This window comes from Osmia bicornis, chromosome 16 (genome assembly GCF_907164935.1).
Source record: "Osmia bicornis bicornis chromosome 16, iOsmBic2.1, whole genome shotgun sequence".
In the NCBI taxonomy this organism is placed as follows: domain Eukaryota; kingdom Metazoa; phylum Arthropoda; class Insecta; order Hymenoptera; family Megachilidae; genus Osmia; species Osmia bicornis.
Genome location: NC_060231.1, coordinates 5,456,208 through 5,474,024, shown reverse-complemented (window position 1 = coordinate 5,474,024; position 17,817 = coordinate 5,456,208). Strand labels below are relative to the sequence as shown.

Here is a 17,817-nt window from a genome sequence, read left to right as displayed (position 1 = left end):
TGTAACTGTTAATCACAACAATATATAGTTGTATGGCATAACAAGTTTATATTTTACAATCAATATATTTATAAAAACTTGTTTCTAACGTTAGAAACATTAACACAGTACGAGATACGTTCGTAACATTTATAGTTGCCCTCTTATCCTTGGTTTGTACAATTAAAGTTACCAGTAAAGTATGTATTATTTTAAATTATAAAGAGAGAAGAAAAAAAAAAGGAAAAATATCACAAACGATTCTCGCTATATTTATGTCACTACGGACGGTAATGAACTTTTCTGTAAATATTGTATAAAAGATGGACGTAGATACGCACAGTTCACAATTGAACCAAAAGTTTTTGCGTTTTAACAATTTCTACCAGAAACCGTCGATGATCACTCGCAAAGGATACCTGCTTTGTACTAATACTAGCATTATCTAGTTAACACTATCCAATTTATATTTATATATATATGTAGATATATATATATACAAGATGTACAAAGTAAATCAATCGTATTTAATACTGCTGCAAATACGCGCCGATTTCATACATTACATATTTTCAAATTAATTTGACTAACAATCTTCAATGCACTTTACAGGAAACAAAAGTGTGAATTCCTGAATGAGGCAATGATTTTTGTAAAAGAAAAATTTCTTGTAAACACAATACTTTTTTTTCAATTATGTTTGTACAGTTTTTTGTGATATGTGAAAATAATTTCATCGATATTTTGCTTTTAAAAGATAAGTATTGCTGTTTATGATTTGTTTTTTTACCTGTAACTTGTGCATTGTGTTCTTTGAAATTATTAAACGTTTCTGTTACATGAATGTTTTTCTTTTTTTTTTTTTAAATAAACTATTACCAAAGTACAGTGTATTGTTTTTTAAAATCATGTTCAATACTTCTGTACTATGAACATGATTGTTTTGCTTAAATTAGTTCTAATTTAATATTACTGAAAAGAAAATCATTTATATTTCAATTGTCATACCCTTCACAGGAACACTATCACAAACTTCAGACTGATCACAGTGTAATCAGAAATCCTTCAAATGAATTGAAGATAATGTCAGCAGTTGTCGACAAAGGCTGCTGTGGAACCACTAGCAATCTCTGCATATTCGTGCCTGCTAGCAGAGCAAAGTTTGCTGGTGAAGTCTGCTTCTCTTTTTCTGTACAGACAAACAGGGTAAGTAAATGTAAAACAAATATTCCCAAATATTTTGTAAACTGCTAATACCAAAGAGAATGATATGGAATGAAGTATTGTATTTTGCAATGGAAATATATATTTTTTACATAAAACAATGGTGATGATTTGAATTATTTCATTTAAATATGTATTACATTTAATGTGGATAATTAAAACTTGGATTCAATGATAGGGATTCAAGTATCAATGAAGTGCAGCAAGATGGAATTAACTTACCCTCTGCCTGGAAGCTCCATAACGTCTACAGTGACACTGTTCACGTAAAGACGGTCGTTGCACCAAAAGAAACACAACGATCGTGGCTGTAGCACGTCCATGTCGTAGGCCCATGAAAGTTCAACCCGTTTGATTTTTCCAATTTCACCAGATGGTCCGGCAGCGACCACCATTCGTACCGTCGAACCGTGTTCCAGTTTCATGTATCCGCTGCAGTTGTGGGTGAAAGAAGCAGTAAAATTTATCTTTTCGAAAGTTTCATATTCCGTCGACGTGCGTTTAATAGAAGTTTTACTTTTCTCCAGCAAGAATGTGATGCCACTTTCAAATACGAGGCAACATTCCAAAAATGATATTTATTTAAGATTATTAGATGAAAATCACCTAGGAGTAAGGTCGACGTCTCTTATTATCCCATTTTCAGCATACAGAGTAACTTTCATGAAGCCCTGTACCCAGCTCTCTGCAGTTGGTGGTCGGGCAAGATTGATGGTAATTCTATAGTGCCTTCCTAAAAAGATTAATTTAAAATTAGTATTTTCTAAGTATATTACAGTGTCTAAAGCAGCAGATGGTATTGTCCCACCATGGAGGACACAAGAAGGTAGCTGCTCCCTGGGGGGCTGCTCTATGCAGGCCCACTGTGACTTCAAATCTCAACTGTTTTATGTTTCTAAGGTTCTAAATTAAAGATAACACTCAAAATTGTCGTTTCATAGCATGGGAATCAAAGATCTGATACAAAGTGCCCTCAGTCCCTATCAGGAAGGCAGGTACCTATCCCCAGTATGATGCCTCAAGGTTTGTGCAAACTCCTTGTTTTTAATATGTACTTACTGCAATAAGGGTCTTCTTTGCCAGTGGTGAAGAAGAACTTCGACCCCAATAGTGACAGTACGTCCTGCCCCATGGCCTGCCTTCTGACCAGCGCAGGACTAGTGTCCGCATGGTACCCCATAACACCGCAGCTGAGGCTATTGTTACTCTTGCAGGAGAAACACTCTCCCTTGAGGAAACTAGCATAGCTGGAACACTCGTGTGCTACGTATTGGCACTTCGAGTTGATGCTTTCGATGAACAGTTTTATGGCACGCACGTGATTGCAGGCCACCAACACCCTGGATGCCTCTTCCAGACCCTCTTTTATGAGCGTCAAGGGTAAGGACGGTGTGGTTTCGCTCAGATCCGTGCATCCTGGCTGTTCCTTACCGTTGTTTGGGTAGAAGTCCAGATGGCCGCACGGCTGACTCATTCCGTACCCTGGAAGTCCTTATTGTGTAATAAGTTAGTTTGAAATGAATGATGCAGTGGGGTACAAGTTCAACGCTTTGTTCCATTGAGACAATTAAGCGATGCTGATCAGTTAGTCTTGCATTTAATATGGCAAAATGTTGGATGGATAGTTAGATAAGGACTTGCGAGAAAGTTGGTATTAGCCAGATCCATCTGGTGGCGAATAGGCCACTACCCTAGGATAAGGAACTACATTCCTCACCCCAGGTAGTAGCAAGGTCTATTAACCCGACTACTCGCCCACATGCTGACTGCTCAGGTTTCCCTTACCTAAGAGGAAGATGCTCTTGCCATCCGTGTGAATGACATCGACCAGCTTGGCATCCGTGTAATCGAGTCTTAGGTGACTAGGCATTCCTTGGAAATAGGGTTCCGCAGGATCCAAACCCGTTATACGACCTATTATCCCGCCCAATTTTTCACCCGCGTATCCTGCTGTGTGGGCTCCCAAACTGTGTCCGATCAGATGCACGTCGTTCGGGTCCAGCCCATAATTAGTCTGCGTTTCAATTATTACATTTATATGCCGATGAAAGAGTGTAAGATGTTCGATGAAAAGTTTGCTTTAATTTGATGTTATGACAACAGGACATTAATGTCGCGTCTCTAAGTCCAGTGCCATGACGACTTATTACAAATTCACCTGACATACTTTCAACTCTTCACACTTCCAATTAGAAAGATAACGTTTCCTGAAGTTCTACTTTCTATCTGTAGACATTGTTAAGAGGAGCACCTAAACGATCCGAAAGCGTGTCAAAGTAAAGTGTACGATTCGAAGTCTTTCATAAGCTTTTCACCGGTAACCTATTTTGCTTTACCTGCAAATGTTTGATGAGGTGAGCTATTTCAAGGCCCACCAGTCTTGTATTGGCAGTAGCCTGAGTATACAATGGCAGGCTACCTCCGGCCCAATCCACCACGATGACATTGTAGTCGTCATGTTTCAATAACTCGTACCTCATCTCCTATGGTGATTATTCAAATAGAAATGTTTTGGGTCAAGTTAAAAAAGAGACAGTAAATCTTAACACTCCGATGGCCGTGTTTAATCTTATCTACTCCATCAGGTATTAATTGCAAATTGGAGATTAGTCATTTTGCAGACACGCGACCCTCAAAGTGTTAATATTCGATTGAAAATAATAATGAAAGAGATTATAGATTTCTAAAGTGGAATTTTGAAGGTTATGAAATGACGTAATACTACGTCAGCGATTATGGAGTCACGTGTGTTAACGGGGTCTTACGACTGATCAGGAATTCCTCGAATCTTTGAATTATTTAATGAATTATTATTTTACCTTGACCCAATTACTAAGCGGGGTGTCTATGAAACCGTGTATGATGAATTTCGTCTTTTTTTTCGAACTGAAGTTCGATCGTTTGATGGACTTGTCTCTGGCGACTATTAACACTTGACCCTGAAACAAAATCAATTACTTTTTTCCAAATTGTACTTTTATACAATTTTGATACTTAAGAATCTTCTAGAAATCCAAGTCCAATAACACTAGTCACAATTACTAAAATAATTTTGCATATATTTCGCACAAGCCTGTCTTACTCGTTTTTTAAATTTATTCAGTTCCTGTTTGGCCATTGACGTTTTCATAATTTAAGATGCGTCAATGGTAATCAAAGAGCAGGAAGAAATTCCAAATTTCCCAGCAATCAATTAAAATTCCCCCCTATCGTGCTCATAAACAGCTAGACAGGATTAAATTTCAATTTAAAGAAGATATTTCTACATAAATGCAATAAATTTATTTCAAATTTATATTAAACGATGTCTAAAATATTTTAGGTTATAAACACTGCCCTCCATTTAAAATGAAAATGTGACAATTTCCTTCGTTCTGAACGGAATTTAATTAATGGCTTCCAGGACCAGAGTCCCACGAGTTCTCGAAAGGACACAAACGGCTTAGGGAAAGTTTTGTCTCAGCCCAAGGAACCTGTTCATCAACCACCCACCACTTTCACTCTGACAGGATAATGAAAGAGGAACTTTATTTTCTGGAATTCTATTATAATTGAGACAGGACTTTCCACCGTTTTATCTATACCAAAAGGCAGAAATTCATAGAAAGTTAAAGAACTCCCATCACCGACCATAACTTCAATAAGGAACATAAAGTCCCAGAGGGGGAAGTCCCGGACAAGAAATACTTAATTGTCTATAAAAGAATCTTCATTCAGACAGGAAAACCCAATGGATGATTTTAAATTAATTCTACTAACTACCACTTAAAAAATATCCTATCATGTAAAACAACAATCGCTCATTGTTTAGTCCTGAGAATGATTAGTGATCAATATCTTCAGATTAGAGTAGAATAATTATAGTCAGTACATACTTCGGTGGGATTTTCCTTCGTGTACAAAATGAATCTTGTATTGATGACTTCCCGTGGTAAAGGGAACACATTCAGTGGCCTGTGGATGAGGTGGTACCAGCTCCTGGTTATGTTCAAACAGCCTAGCTCGTCGTAGCAACGTGTCTCGTTTTCGACTGATAATAAAAATATCCAGGAATAAATTAATTAAGGATTGTATTCATTTTATACTTTGGAGAGACAATCGGAGGTAAAAGTGAAGGTAGATTGCTACGCAACTTAGGCTTCCTTTAGTTAGGAGGACATGTAAGGGAAGAAGTGTCCCACCATTTGTCATATTTATTTATGAGATTTTAAGTTAGGGACTTCCTAAGTTCTTCCAAGACCAAAGGCTAATGGTAGCTTCTGTGCTTACTCCTTATTAGTTAACAGAAGTCTAAGTTACAGCCAAGTGTAAGATAACGATCTCCTGGAATAATTACATGGCAACCAAGGAATGTTGACCTCGATACGATCACTACGCGCCCACTGCCAAGGGTCCAGGATTCCAGCGGCGCAGATAACAGGAGCCAATGCGACGAATAGCAGGATCGATGCTCCTTCGCCCTCGGTGACTCCTTGCTTCTTCCACCTCATCCTGAAATCAATCAGAAGGAAGCAATTGAACACTATGCGAAATGTACAGTTAGGTGCAAGGTAGGTTACTCTTGGTTAAGGATGAAGATAGGGGAGAAGACTCCCACCATTTGCCCTCCCACTATTTGGGTCTCCCACTAATTGGGCCTCTCATTTGATTCCCCCACCATTTCGGCCCCCCTCAGTCCTCCCAAGACTGAAAGAAAATAGTGGGGGGCTGCTGTCCCTATCCTTCCCTTTAATCAAGAGAAGCCTATATCATGATTTTCATCTCAGTAATACTGGAATAAAATTATGGGATCATATAGAGGTAAAGAATTGCCAGCTGAAATCGACGAACTGTTAATGTTTATCAAAAGCTACAGCTGCAAAAAGGGTATCGCAATAAAAACGAAAGCCTTCTTTCTCCCATATGATTCATTTTTTTCTCCCGCAACAATTATTGCTGATAATTACGACCGTAATCGCACTTTTAAGTAGAAAGCTACGTCACGTGTCAGACATTTCTCATCCTGCTATTAATTACCATTCGGCTGTTATGTAAACTTGTTTTCGCGAATTCCCTCCTTATTTCACGTCTGTTTTCAAGTTCGACACGAGAAATCAGTTAGGTTAGGTTAAATTAATATTGAATTTTTAAGTTCCACCCGTTATGTATATTGGTTGACGGGTACCATGCTGTGTTTACAGAACCAGCCATCCCATACTGACGCACACACTGCCATGGACGTGTAGGTATACGCAGAATTCACTGTAATAGTAGCAACTTTCTTTTGCAAATATCTCGAAAAAGTTGCTCAGAATCATCATCCCAACAATATATTTAAAAACGAGCGAAATCGGTGGGGTTGACGAGATATCGATAATTACCAAAAAAATTTCCATTATACAGTGTTATTTGAAAATTAAACGAAGAATACCTCAGTTCACAGGAAAGATTTCCACAATACACTACTGAGGAGAAACTGATGAGAGGATGATTAAATGATTAAATGGACTCGTTACACGAAGGAATCTCACCACTTAGAAGATCAAATTGTTACTAAATGTTCGCAGAAAGGAGAGAACCCAGTTCAGTTCCCATAACCGTTGGTGGGAGAAATGACGGTTATCGAGATCTGAAGAACCTTGATCCGATGTCATATTAATTCGTGAAAAATATTCAAGGCTGTTTATTACGTCTACTCGATCATTAGCTTACACGTATACAGCAGATAATGATTACTTGATTCCTCTTTGCTTCTATTATTCTTGAATTTTCATGAATAATCCGAAGGTCCTAATCTCCACATTTGGAATTGCAAATAATTGCTTCATTTATTAGAAAATCCAGGGAACGCAAATCGCTACTTTCTATTGGCTCGTGAGAGGTTTCATTATTATCCTCGCGCGAATTACGTGTCGTAAGCGGGTTGAAAAATGCGGAACAAAGAGGAATTTCAGGATAAAAAAGTAACGGTAGCTTGGGAACCTGTATCACGGTAGTGAACGATGAATAAGGTCGGTGTTCGCGAGGAATGTTGCACGATAACCTGTTCTTCAGCATTTCTCGTCGGCAGCTGCGTATAAAATCGATGGAAACTCATCCGAGATGAAATTCGTGAACCTCGTGTCAAGTACCCTGTCGCTGAACCCTTCCGCTATGGCAACATTCAATTATTGTGATGTGTATTGATCCTAAGAATTACTAATTATTAATTCATGATCTGTCGTACAAACTAGGCATAATATATAGGACCTGAAGTACTGGGGTATTTGGCAGGACCTCCTTGTCCTATATTGCTTGGGCCTAAAAGGTCCTACCCAGGTATGGATATGCCATTGGTTGGAATTACTTCTTTTTGAACTTGTCAGTGTATACAGAAGACCTAATTAAACCCCCAACCCTAAGTAATCATACTGTCTCCTAATGGTCTTTAGCAGCACTGTGCCCCACACCCCCAGGGAGGCCACCCAAGTCCTATACGCCAATCTAAATGGCTTTTTAGAGTGATATATTACTAAATCTTTTGTTAGTGATCATCCACTCAAAAGGGATCACAATAATCCCTTTAGCGCCACTTAAGCCTCCTGTGTCCCTATAGGGCACAGGCAGGCGCAGCAAATTGGGCTTTCCTGGGGGTCTTTTTGGCCTGCGCCTCATTTCTCCCTGGGTTCCCCCAAGACTGAAGGCGAATGGTGGAAAAGAAAGTGTTGCGGAATGTAAACAATAACAGCTGCACTGTTGGCCGCCACTATACCTGTTGATGTTTGGGTTATTCATTATCCTTGTGGGTTCAAAGGAGCTAGGGCTTAATAGCCCTACCTGAGGGGAGAATCTAGGTCTACTAGTCCTGGCTCTTAGCCTAATGTAAACTGAGTCCAACAATTAGGCTCTAATCCTAGAATTTGCCTAATATTTTAGTTTGATTGATGAGTTTCTGATGTCCTGTGGCTGACTGTAACCTGGCGCACCCTCCATATTCTCTGTAACCTCTGTTCACACTCCTCCCAAAGTACCGGACATGGTACTTCATACATTCCTGATGTGGGGAGGTGCAGATATAGGTCCTCGAAGGAGGCGGGGAGGCAGAATTGTTGCATAATTTCGTAAACTGGTAAAAACCGCTAGAGATTACACGTCGTGGATGTTTATCGACGCCGGAGAGGTCCCGTTACGTAAAATCCAGTTTTAATATCCGTTGACCGAGGATCGCATTTTCGAAAATGCTTTCATTATTACCGGGGGCCTGGTGGTTGCTTCGAAAGCAGGTCCCAGGAAAGAAAGAGAAAGATTAAAAAGGGGCGCGGGATGGCTCGCGTTGGCCGAAAACCGGTATAGTGTCGCTCGCATTTCACCGTGGCTTCGGGTATTAAATAATTATTATTTCGAAAGCGAGAGTGTAACCGCGGCGCCAGCATTGCTGCGATCGTGTGTCCCAGTGATTCGCAATTGGCGAATCAAATTTCAAAAAAATTTGCAAACGTTCTATGTGATATGCTTCTTCTGGAATATTTCGCCATCTTGTATCTTATTGTATTTGGCATTCATTGGCATATTCAGATAGCTCTTACTAAACTGAACAACTTTTATTAGAAACGTTTTTCTAAATTCTGCACGGATCAGTGATAGGGATCGAATTTTAAGTGATATGCCGTTAGTGCTGGAGGAATGTACACTAAGTTCCATCGAAGTTGTCGCAGTGAAGTTGGCGCACTAACACATTCACGCCGCGTCGTGCGCCAACTTCACTGCGACAACTTCGATGGAACTCAGGATACTTATGATTAAATCTTATTCACATGCCTGACATGTCAACGAAAGCATGTCATTAATACTTTCTTTCAATTCTTGTACCTATCATCAATTACAGGTAAAACAAATGATTTTTCAACAAATTTCCATCGAACCATCGATGGGAACCACTGACATGCCTACATATCCACGAAGCCACAAGGAGAGGAACACGATTGTAACCTAGATTCGACGTCCTTCCCTCCGGCAATGCTGTACCACTTCCTACACCACACCTCTCTCTTCTCTTCCGAATCGACCTGTTGCTTTTTTCTTCATTTCTTTGCTTCCTCGGCCTGGCTTTCCTCTTTCTTGTTTCCGTCACCCGGGGAATGCGTTGGGCCGGGATGAAAGTCGTCTAAACGGCACCCGTGGCGAAAGTAAACATGACGTAGGGCAGACAAGTTGATTTATTGTCTTTCGTTGTTATTTGCAGTATTTTTTGAGATTGGTGATGTAGATCAGATATACTTGCAGTAAAACAGAGAGATATAGATCATTCAGCATGATATGCCAACAACTTATTATTGGTACGACATGCTGCCACACGATTCGATTTCATTGCAACTTCTACGATTTCTTCTTTAGTTTTTGCAATTGTAATACATGTGAATCTAATCGATTCATTGGAATTTGTTCGAGCAAGAAAAGTTTCTTTATCGAAAGTGGCACGCTTTTGTTTTCCACATGTACAATTCGCATTTTCTTCACCATATCTATTTTTACTTAGTGAATTCACGGTAAATTGATTCTAATCGTTAGAGCTGTAGCCGTGACTAATTGTGCCGGAAGCGTGAACACCGGAAATGCTGAGTTTCTATGACCAGGTGAGTAAGTAGATTCCTATTCGATCTTTCGAATCTTCACGGTAATCTTGGCTCAATTTTTCTTTCGTTATATAAAACATGAAGTATTTTGTTGCTTTGGAATTTCTAAATGAAAAAACAAAACTAACCACGTGTGTAACAATGTTATGCCTTAGCACTGAGAACGATTAATCATGTTCGAGGTGCGGAAAGTCATTGAAATTCTTAGCTGGTGTAACTTCATGTACCGTATCGTCCATGTATCGTGCATGGTTTTGAAACCAGTGAAAGTGACCATTGTATTCAACAATGGAGATTCCTCGTTTTCATTGAGCCGAGGTAAACAAACCTCTATTAAGTCCAAGTTCGACCGTTTACCGATATCGATTTTATTAAAACAACGCCGATGTTTTTCTTTCGACATTCACCTCGAACGTTTCCTCCATTTTATAGCGCACGGTACCTGAACGAATTCGCCGTGTAATTAAAATGGAGTGCATATCTTGTGAAAGGAAGAAATCGCACTGCTTTGTATAAAGATAGAAGGTTTTAGGTTAGGACCTAACTTAACCGTCAGGCTCTCCCTGGAGGGTGAGAGGTTCTGGATGGTTTTTCTATAGATATCCTTGTTGATTGAGGGCAATTTAGGTGGGGGAAGAATTTGTGAAAAATAAAGAATCCAACTGAGGATTGAGCACTAAGTAGATCTTCCGCATTGCGGCTGATTACTGCAGGCATCATGCCACAACCGGTCTGCATGGTTATGTTTCCTTGGTATGCATGTTCTGTTGATGGGAATTACTTCTTATGGAATGTATATTAACTAGGAAGTGCTAGTAGACCCCCACTTGTTGAAAATTATCCTGCCTTCTAGTGTGGGTTTAGTAGCTTTGTCCTCTATACCACAGGGATCCTATCATACACCATCTAAGTCATATGCCGGTCAAAGTGGATTTTTATTACAATTATAGTATCTTACAAATTGTATATCAGTATAAAAAATACTGAAAATAAGAAATCCTCTCAAAGGAGGTCTCCATCACCTAAGACTACTGTGTCCTTATAGGGCAGAGGCAGCCCCATTGGGTTTTTCTTAACTTGCCTTGCTCAAAATTCACTTTTTCCTTCCACAATAATAAAAAATCTCTTTTATATCTCGAATGACTCATTGTTTCTTAATTTTCGAGAATAAAAGAAGAAAGGAAGTAAGAAAGTTATCGATGTCAGCGAGTAAAACGTTAAACGGTGCAATTTATTCCATGGTCTGCGAATTTCTGAGGCGACTCGCATTGCGTAATTACGTACAGAACGTCGGAGGGACAGAAAGAGAGAGAAAGCCAGGATTACGTTAGCGGTAAATAAAAATCGAAAGCATTTCTCTTTCTGTCAGACAGTGGATTAGGTCACCAGAATGACTGGATGGTTCCATTTCTCGCGTTTCTCTTCATTTTTCTCTTTCTTCATTAGTACATCTCATCAATCTTCGCCAAAGATGGCCTAAGTCAGGTTAGGTCACCTAAAGAGCCTAAACCTGTGGTCCATCTAAGTCAAAATGAGGTTAGGTGACTTAACCTATTCTAAATTTGCATTTAAATGAATTTTTAAATTGCAAATAGAACCTAGTAGAGAAAATAATGTTAGGAAAAAGAATAGTAATGAAAAATCTTTTGGTCAGGCGCCATAGTCATAAAAACGTGACACTAACTTTAAAGTGTCAATTATTATTCTTCGAATTGCCAAACTGACTTTACAATATACATATATAAAAATAATACGACACCACGAAAAACATCACGTATGTTTGTTAAAACCATTCAACTGGCGAGTACGTGATCGAGCAACTGACATTTTATCACGTTTAATATCCGCATAAGTAGGTACAGCACGTTATTTAATATACTTAAATGACAGAGTATAACGAAGCAGTCGTTATTCAGTTTCCAAGTTCACGTGCACGTAGCTGACATACTAATCACAGTTCTGCCACGTTTCGATGTGTCTATTTAGAATGATCCAACCAGGAGGCAGGAAAAAAGGGTGAGAGCGAGAGGAGGCCAGACCGGAAGCGAGGAGGGAGAGACAGTCTCGTCTAACCTCAACTTACGCTGAAGAACTTTCTCAAGAATTTCACGTCCGCTTAATCAGCAATCATTGTACGCGGTAGTTCTAAGATTCATATTGGCCTCTACTTCGTTAATCTAGCGATAGCATAGATTAAAATGCTTTCTAATCATTTTCCATTAATTCCGATTTAGGAGTACTGAAACTTTACAAATGAATCGTTGATCTCCTTAGGGGAAATGGCTTTTAGAGGAAGTAGGAATCTTTCAGGCCTTAATTCCCAGGATATTAATATTGAAAATAATTTAGAAACGGTATATACACTTTTTAATTTAATGGGGCTTCCCCAAGGACGCCATTTTCCCTAGGGATGTCTCCATGCTCGGTTCTGTACACCTTTGCCTAAAGATATTAAAATCACCCAAAAGAATTTTAAATAAATACTATTTAATGATATGGAATATAAAGATTTGAAAAATAATGAATAAACATAAAAAGAAAAATCAAGTTCAATGCACAAAATAGATGCATAAATTATTAAATAAGAAAAATGCGGAAGAAAGAAAAATTAACATAAAAATTAATGTATAACAACTCATAAATGAATTCGCTCGATTCGGATCGCAAACAAAGAAGAAAGCGAAAAGAATTTCACAACATGTTGTATACACCTATCAGTCGTAAATCATGGATGCAACGTGTTCGAAAGAAATTCTTTTTCAGCGGGTCGACCTATGCACCGGCGTGTAAACGTGATATCTCGATGATCCTTTGAACTAGAAAGTAATCAAACGATTTCAAAGAGAGAAAGAGATGAAAATAGACCGTCGGGAGGTGAATACAGCACGCACCGTGCAATTATTTGGAAAGGAAACGTCGAGGATGTAATACATCTTCTAATTAATTTTGACGTTTAATTGCCAGACAAAAATGATTTTTTTGGAAGTTTATTATTTTGAAATTTGATTGCATGGAATTTTTTTTGAAGCGTAAAATTATTTTTCAAATAGCGAAAGTTATTTTTGAAAACTTTTCCACTTTCTTTCTCTCTATTTTTGCACGTGTACCCCATTAAGTTTCGAAGTTCCTTTTCTCCAAAATGGAGTTTCAGACGAGGTTACAGAGATACTTATCGATCTCTCCGGCCTTCCTCAAGGCTAATCGACCCTGACGATTGTCCCGTAAATGTCAAGGTGATTTAAGGAAATATTCCTTTCCCCATTGGAGATCGATACCTGTAGCAATTATCTTCTTCCTTTCCAGAAACCGCTTTTTTATAGGTTATCAGCCATTGCTATTATGGTAGCCATGAATTCTAACGTGGGTAACCTTAAAAACTTACTTCAGCATTCATAAAAATAAAGTTTTCTGAATTTCATTAAACAGGAAAATAGTTTTAAAAGTTTTTATAATTTGTTGAATAATGTATTATGCAAATGAAATTGCAAACATTTTCTTTAATACTCTTTTTTGATAATTTAATGGAGAATAAAGTCCATTGTAAATTATACAGGAAAAGATATATCTTATAAGATTGACGTAAAAATCCTTTTACGATTAGCATAAAATTATAAATCAAACAGAACATTTATCACAATTGGAAAAAACATTATTTGCACTAGAGATTGGGCAACTATGTCAGTCTTGGAATGTTAATCGTTGCTTAAATAAAGATTATTTAAAAAATTGTTGTTGAACATCGACAGATATCCCCAGACGTTTTGTAATTTATTATCCATTTTTCTATAATTTATACGTCTGGTTTTCAATCTTTATATCAATATTTCAATCTTTTTTAAAAACAAAAAGTGACAATGGACCTGAGTTATCAGACATCTCGATAATTTGATTATTAAAAACACAAATAACTGATTTGCAAATCAATGTTATTCAAATTATTTTCCTTATTTTCTTTTTACACCTAACCTAGCATAACCTGATCATCACGACACTGAAGGTGTGCAATAAATAAAAGCTACTGAGAAAACACTGCTTATGTAGAGAAGATAATAATCAGAAATTATTGGAAAATAAAAATGACAAACAGATGAGCTTCAATAAGGAAAAGAATGCGTTCGTGCATTAAATCGACGGCCATTTTCTTGTCAACAAAAATCACTTAATGGACGAATACGTTAGTTGGCGGAAGTGTGAATCGCAATTCGAAAACCATTATTCCCTCGAGTTTTAGCTCTTAAAGATGCAATTCACGTAATCACGAAGAAATGTGTTCGATTCCGTGAGTCAGTGTCTATGCTCGTTTCCTAGTTCGATAGAAATCGTTTGGTGTCGCAATCTGTTCGCAATTGCTACAAAAGAAGGAAATAGAAATTTAGGTAATCGTATTTATTAACCTTGGACGATGTGATTTTCCGGCACGTGATATATTTCTTTTGCTATACTCCGGTAATCATGGCCTTTATTTTTCCCAAGCCTCTGTTTATTTCCACTTTTTATTTATTTTGACTATTAAATTATTTCTTCAGTTCCATTTGCAAATATTTATGAATGGACGAAATCATTATTTATTGAAAATACAAAACTTATTTAGAAGTAATTTGGAAATAATAAATAAACTATTCTATTTTTATTTTCTAAGAAAATTTTATATTTCCTCGTATCTCTTAGTTAATTTATGATTTATTATATAAAATTGCCCATAACTGCATGAATTTTATAACATTACTTATGTAATTTTGCCATTGTATCATTCAATTGCTTTTTTCATCTTCCTATTTTCCCAAGAACAATTATTTTATCCATGAGTTTCATGGTAAATAATTATGCGGTTCATTAAGTTATAATCTACTTTCAACTATTTTTATCTTCTTCTAGTGTACGTAACAGCTTTCCCTATAGCATACGATTTCTTAGAATAAACAATTATATTGTTTCATAACAACAGTTGCAAATTGATTGATTTATTGGTCGTTCCCATGAAGAATCTAAGGGTCGTAGATCTACGCTCTGCAGGTCCATCAGTAGGTTCTAACAACGTAGATCTACCCCCTTGGACATAAAAATTCAACGTATGGCATACGTGTTGCTCTGCCATAATTCTATGTCATCAAATCATGGCACACATTACATGTTTGCTGTAACTGGCAACCGGCCATTTTGTATCAAGAACATTAGCAAAAGATTTATGTTCTTATTTTTTTCAAACTTTCAACTTAAAATCAATGTGGCATAAGTGTTATTTGTGATACTTTTAGGTTATGAAATCATGTCAGCCATTTTGTTTCAATGTCAGCCATTTGGTGGACCAACATAACCTAACTTATCCAATATTAAAATTATTGTCCAAAAGTCCTATTTGGTGAATGTCTGTGCAGAATGATGGATACATCATTGATCCTCGGCTTCTTTCTGCGAAGTTGCGAAATTACCTAACATCGAAACCTCAATTATGTTTGAGCAAACATTGTTCGGAGGATTATGAGTGGCCATACGAAGAGTCTAGAACCGTTTGGTAGACACAGAAGCTTGTATGCACGCCTACGTGGATAGAGGCATGCCTCTGGAGAAAGTCCGCAACACTTGTTTCGTATCTGCCTTTCGAGACTCGTCTGTTCTCTCATCGCGAATACTTCGGAAAATCTACCTCCATTTTCTACGATTTCTTTCCTCGATATTTCTCTATGTCCCCCTGCCATTTATATTAACATTTGTGCTACAGATAATAAGTTAATTAATTATAGCACACCTGAGGGGGTTAAAACCTGAAGACGACTTTCAAAAATGAAGATTTGAAAAGAAATTCGAGGAGGATAAGTACTTGTTAATTAAAATTGACATCTGGGTCAATCGTGACCCAGAATTACAAAATTGTGACTAAAGTTACAATAAACAGCAATTAAGTTTCTATTTTTATATCAACAAAGGACGAATATCTCCTGAAGCAAATACTGATTGTGGCATTGCTAAATAGAAACTATGTTAATAGAATGCATAGAATTAATCTGAAACAAAAGTTACATAATTACAAGTTGCTTTAATTTTTTGCAATAATGGCATTCTGCGATAATGATACACTTAAAGTGCATTAAATGTTATTAATATGGAAATTCAATGCAGCTATAATAGTGTAAAGATGTTATTAACGTCATTAAACATCAAGATGTTTGAATGAAAATTAAAGTAACTGTTGTCCCTGTGCCATTTTGTTATGTAAGTAGTGTCATTTGATATTTTGCATTTTACACTGCTATTATTTCTGATTAAAAAGCTATAAGTTTAATTTTGATAGGGTTAAATTTGATTGTGCCATCATATTAGAGTTAAACCCCAAACATAACCTCTTGCATCCTCCATGTTCACTGGATATTGTCCTATTATTGTCCTATTTATTTTAAAGTTTTAATAAAATCTTTTACATGGAAACAATATTTGTGGGGTTATAGAAACAATGCTTGGTATATTCTTTAGGAGGTTATTCTCCCTTGGAGGCGCCATTTTTACAGAAGAATTTATTTCAAAAGATTCATTTATACGTTTCCAGAAAGGACCTTCAGAATGAATTGATATCTCATTACTTTTATTGCACGACGTCTCGCTTCGAAATATCCTGTTGGTCAATCCTGTCTAAAAATCTGCACGGACCGTTTAAAAAAACCGGCGTGCCATTTAAAGTCGCGTTTGTCGAGCACGTGTCGGGAATTCGAATCACGTTTCAATGAAAATTGCGATCGAGGTCGTGATCTGCCTGGCGAGCGACGCTTTTTTATCGATTCGTTCCTTCGATCCAGTTCAACGATACAATTATTGTTTTTATTTGCATCATATAGTGTAATATGGTACAAGGTTGGACAGATGGAAAAGCAATTAGAAAGATAGATAAAATGAAGTGTCATTTCGACGAAAGTATCATACTAAGGGTTAGGTTATGTTTGCACTTTAACCACGTGACTCGGGGTGAAAGGGTTTTAGAAGTTCTAAATTAACTCATCGAGCCCGGGGGAATTTTTCAAGTTTTACTGTGGGCTCTTGGAATTATAATATTTGTATGTCTAAGGGCCTAGGACCTAGGTTCTCCCAAACTAAAGACAAATCACGGATAACTTCAACCCCTACACTTGTTCTTAACCAAAATCAATCTACATTGCACCGAAGTGTACATCTTTAACGCGGAAATGATGAATTAGTCTAATTGGTCTAACTGGACTTCCCTGACATACTGCTTTTCTTATATCGCCTGTACCTTGGAAATAACAGCGCATAATATGTAATATCCCCAATGCTATCAATTATCAATTTTTTATTTATTTTTTATCAACGGTACTAATTAAAATCTAAATTAGTTTCGAATGAACTCAGCAAAGGGTTTATCCTTGATCTCCCGCAACAGGTCGTCCCTGACACTGACATTGCCAGTACCGCCTCTATCTCTATTCAAGGCACACGATGTCATGGTACTCACATTTTCGAAGTCCGTGGTTCATGTCACTGCCTCATGTGTCACTCTGTCGATCTCTCTCTCATATTGATTCCTCTTGGGACGATGAACGCTTCACAACACTCTTGATCCTGTCAGCAACGGTAGTCACACATCACAGGCACCGGACAGCTTCTTCACTTGGACAAGCACAGCTTCCGTTTTCCTGTGGTCACTAATCGTGAGAGTAGACACGGATCAAGAGGAGATGCGCTTCGGTGAGAGGCAGACGCTCGACTGAACCGCTCGAACGAAGCGCATTCCGTTTCGCTCGAAATCTTTCGCCCACCACCTGACCAGGTGTGTTTGTTGTTTTCCTTTTGCTCGTGTGGGTGGGGGTCCTGCTTGATTTTCCTTTCGATATCCTTGTTGTATTGCATTTTGCCAGCTGCTGCGTCCTGCGGAGAGCTAGGGTCAGATGCTGTCTGGTACCTCCTGAGGGTGAGAGGTCCTGAATAGTTTCCTTGTCGATATCCCTGTTGATTTGGACTTTGCGGGGTCTTATGCCCTGTGGGGAGTTTAGGTCAGGTAAGAATCTGAAAAAAATAG

General features: G+C 37.8%; 1 protein-coding gene across 3 annotated transcripts; it reads right to left on the bottom strand.

The window, feature by feature from the left end:
- Positions 1–28: 28 nt before the first annotated feature.
- LOC114871528 (pancreatic triacylglycerol lipase-like) lies at positions 29–17,515 on the bottom strand. Of its 3 annotated transcripts, none has more exons than XM_029177543.2 (10): positions 17,254–17,515; positions 5,540–5,694; positions 5,079–5,233; positions 4,023–4,142; positions 3,540–3,686; positions 2,989–3,217; positions 2,263–2,694; positions 1,810–1,936; positions 1,426–1,635; positions 29–1,168 (listed from the first exon to the last, which is right to left on the bottom strand). In XM_029177543.2, coding segments are annotated over exons 1-10 (1,680 nt in total). In that variant the 5' UTR covers positions 17,256–17,515; the 3' UTR covers positions 29–1,065. The 3 variants fall into 3 exon arrangements, with proteins under 3 accessions (XP_029033376.1, XP_029033378.1, XP_029033377.1); XM_029177545.2 differs by having other exon boundaries at positions 2,263–2,685; positions 17,254–17,514; XM_029177544.2 differs by lacking the exon at positions 17,254–17,515 and adding an exon at positions 6,614–6,728.
- Positions 17,516–17,817: the final 302 nt, after the last annotated feature.

Bases quoted from the DNA above. Each gene is read 5' to 3' on its own strand.
- LOC114871528 (XM_029177543.2), bottom strand. The intron at 4,143-5,078 runs GTATGTACTGAC...ATTTTGTTTCAG, and splicing joins CGAAGGAAAATCCCACCGAA to GGTCAAGTGTTAATAGTCGC. The intron at 1,937-2,262 runs GTAAGTACATAT...TAATCTTTTTAG, and splicing joins CAAAGAAGACCCTTATTGCA to GAAGGCACTATAGAATTACC.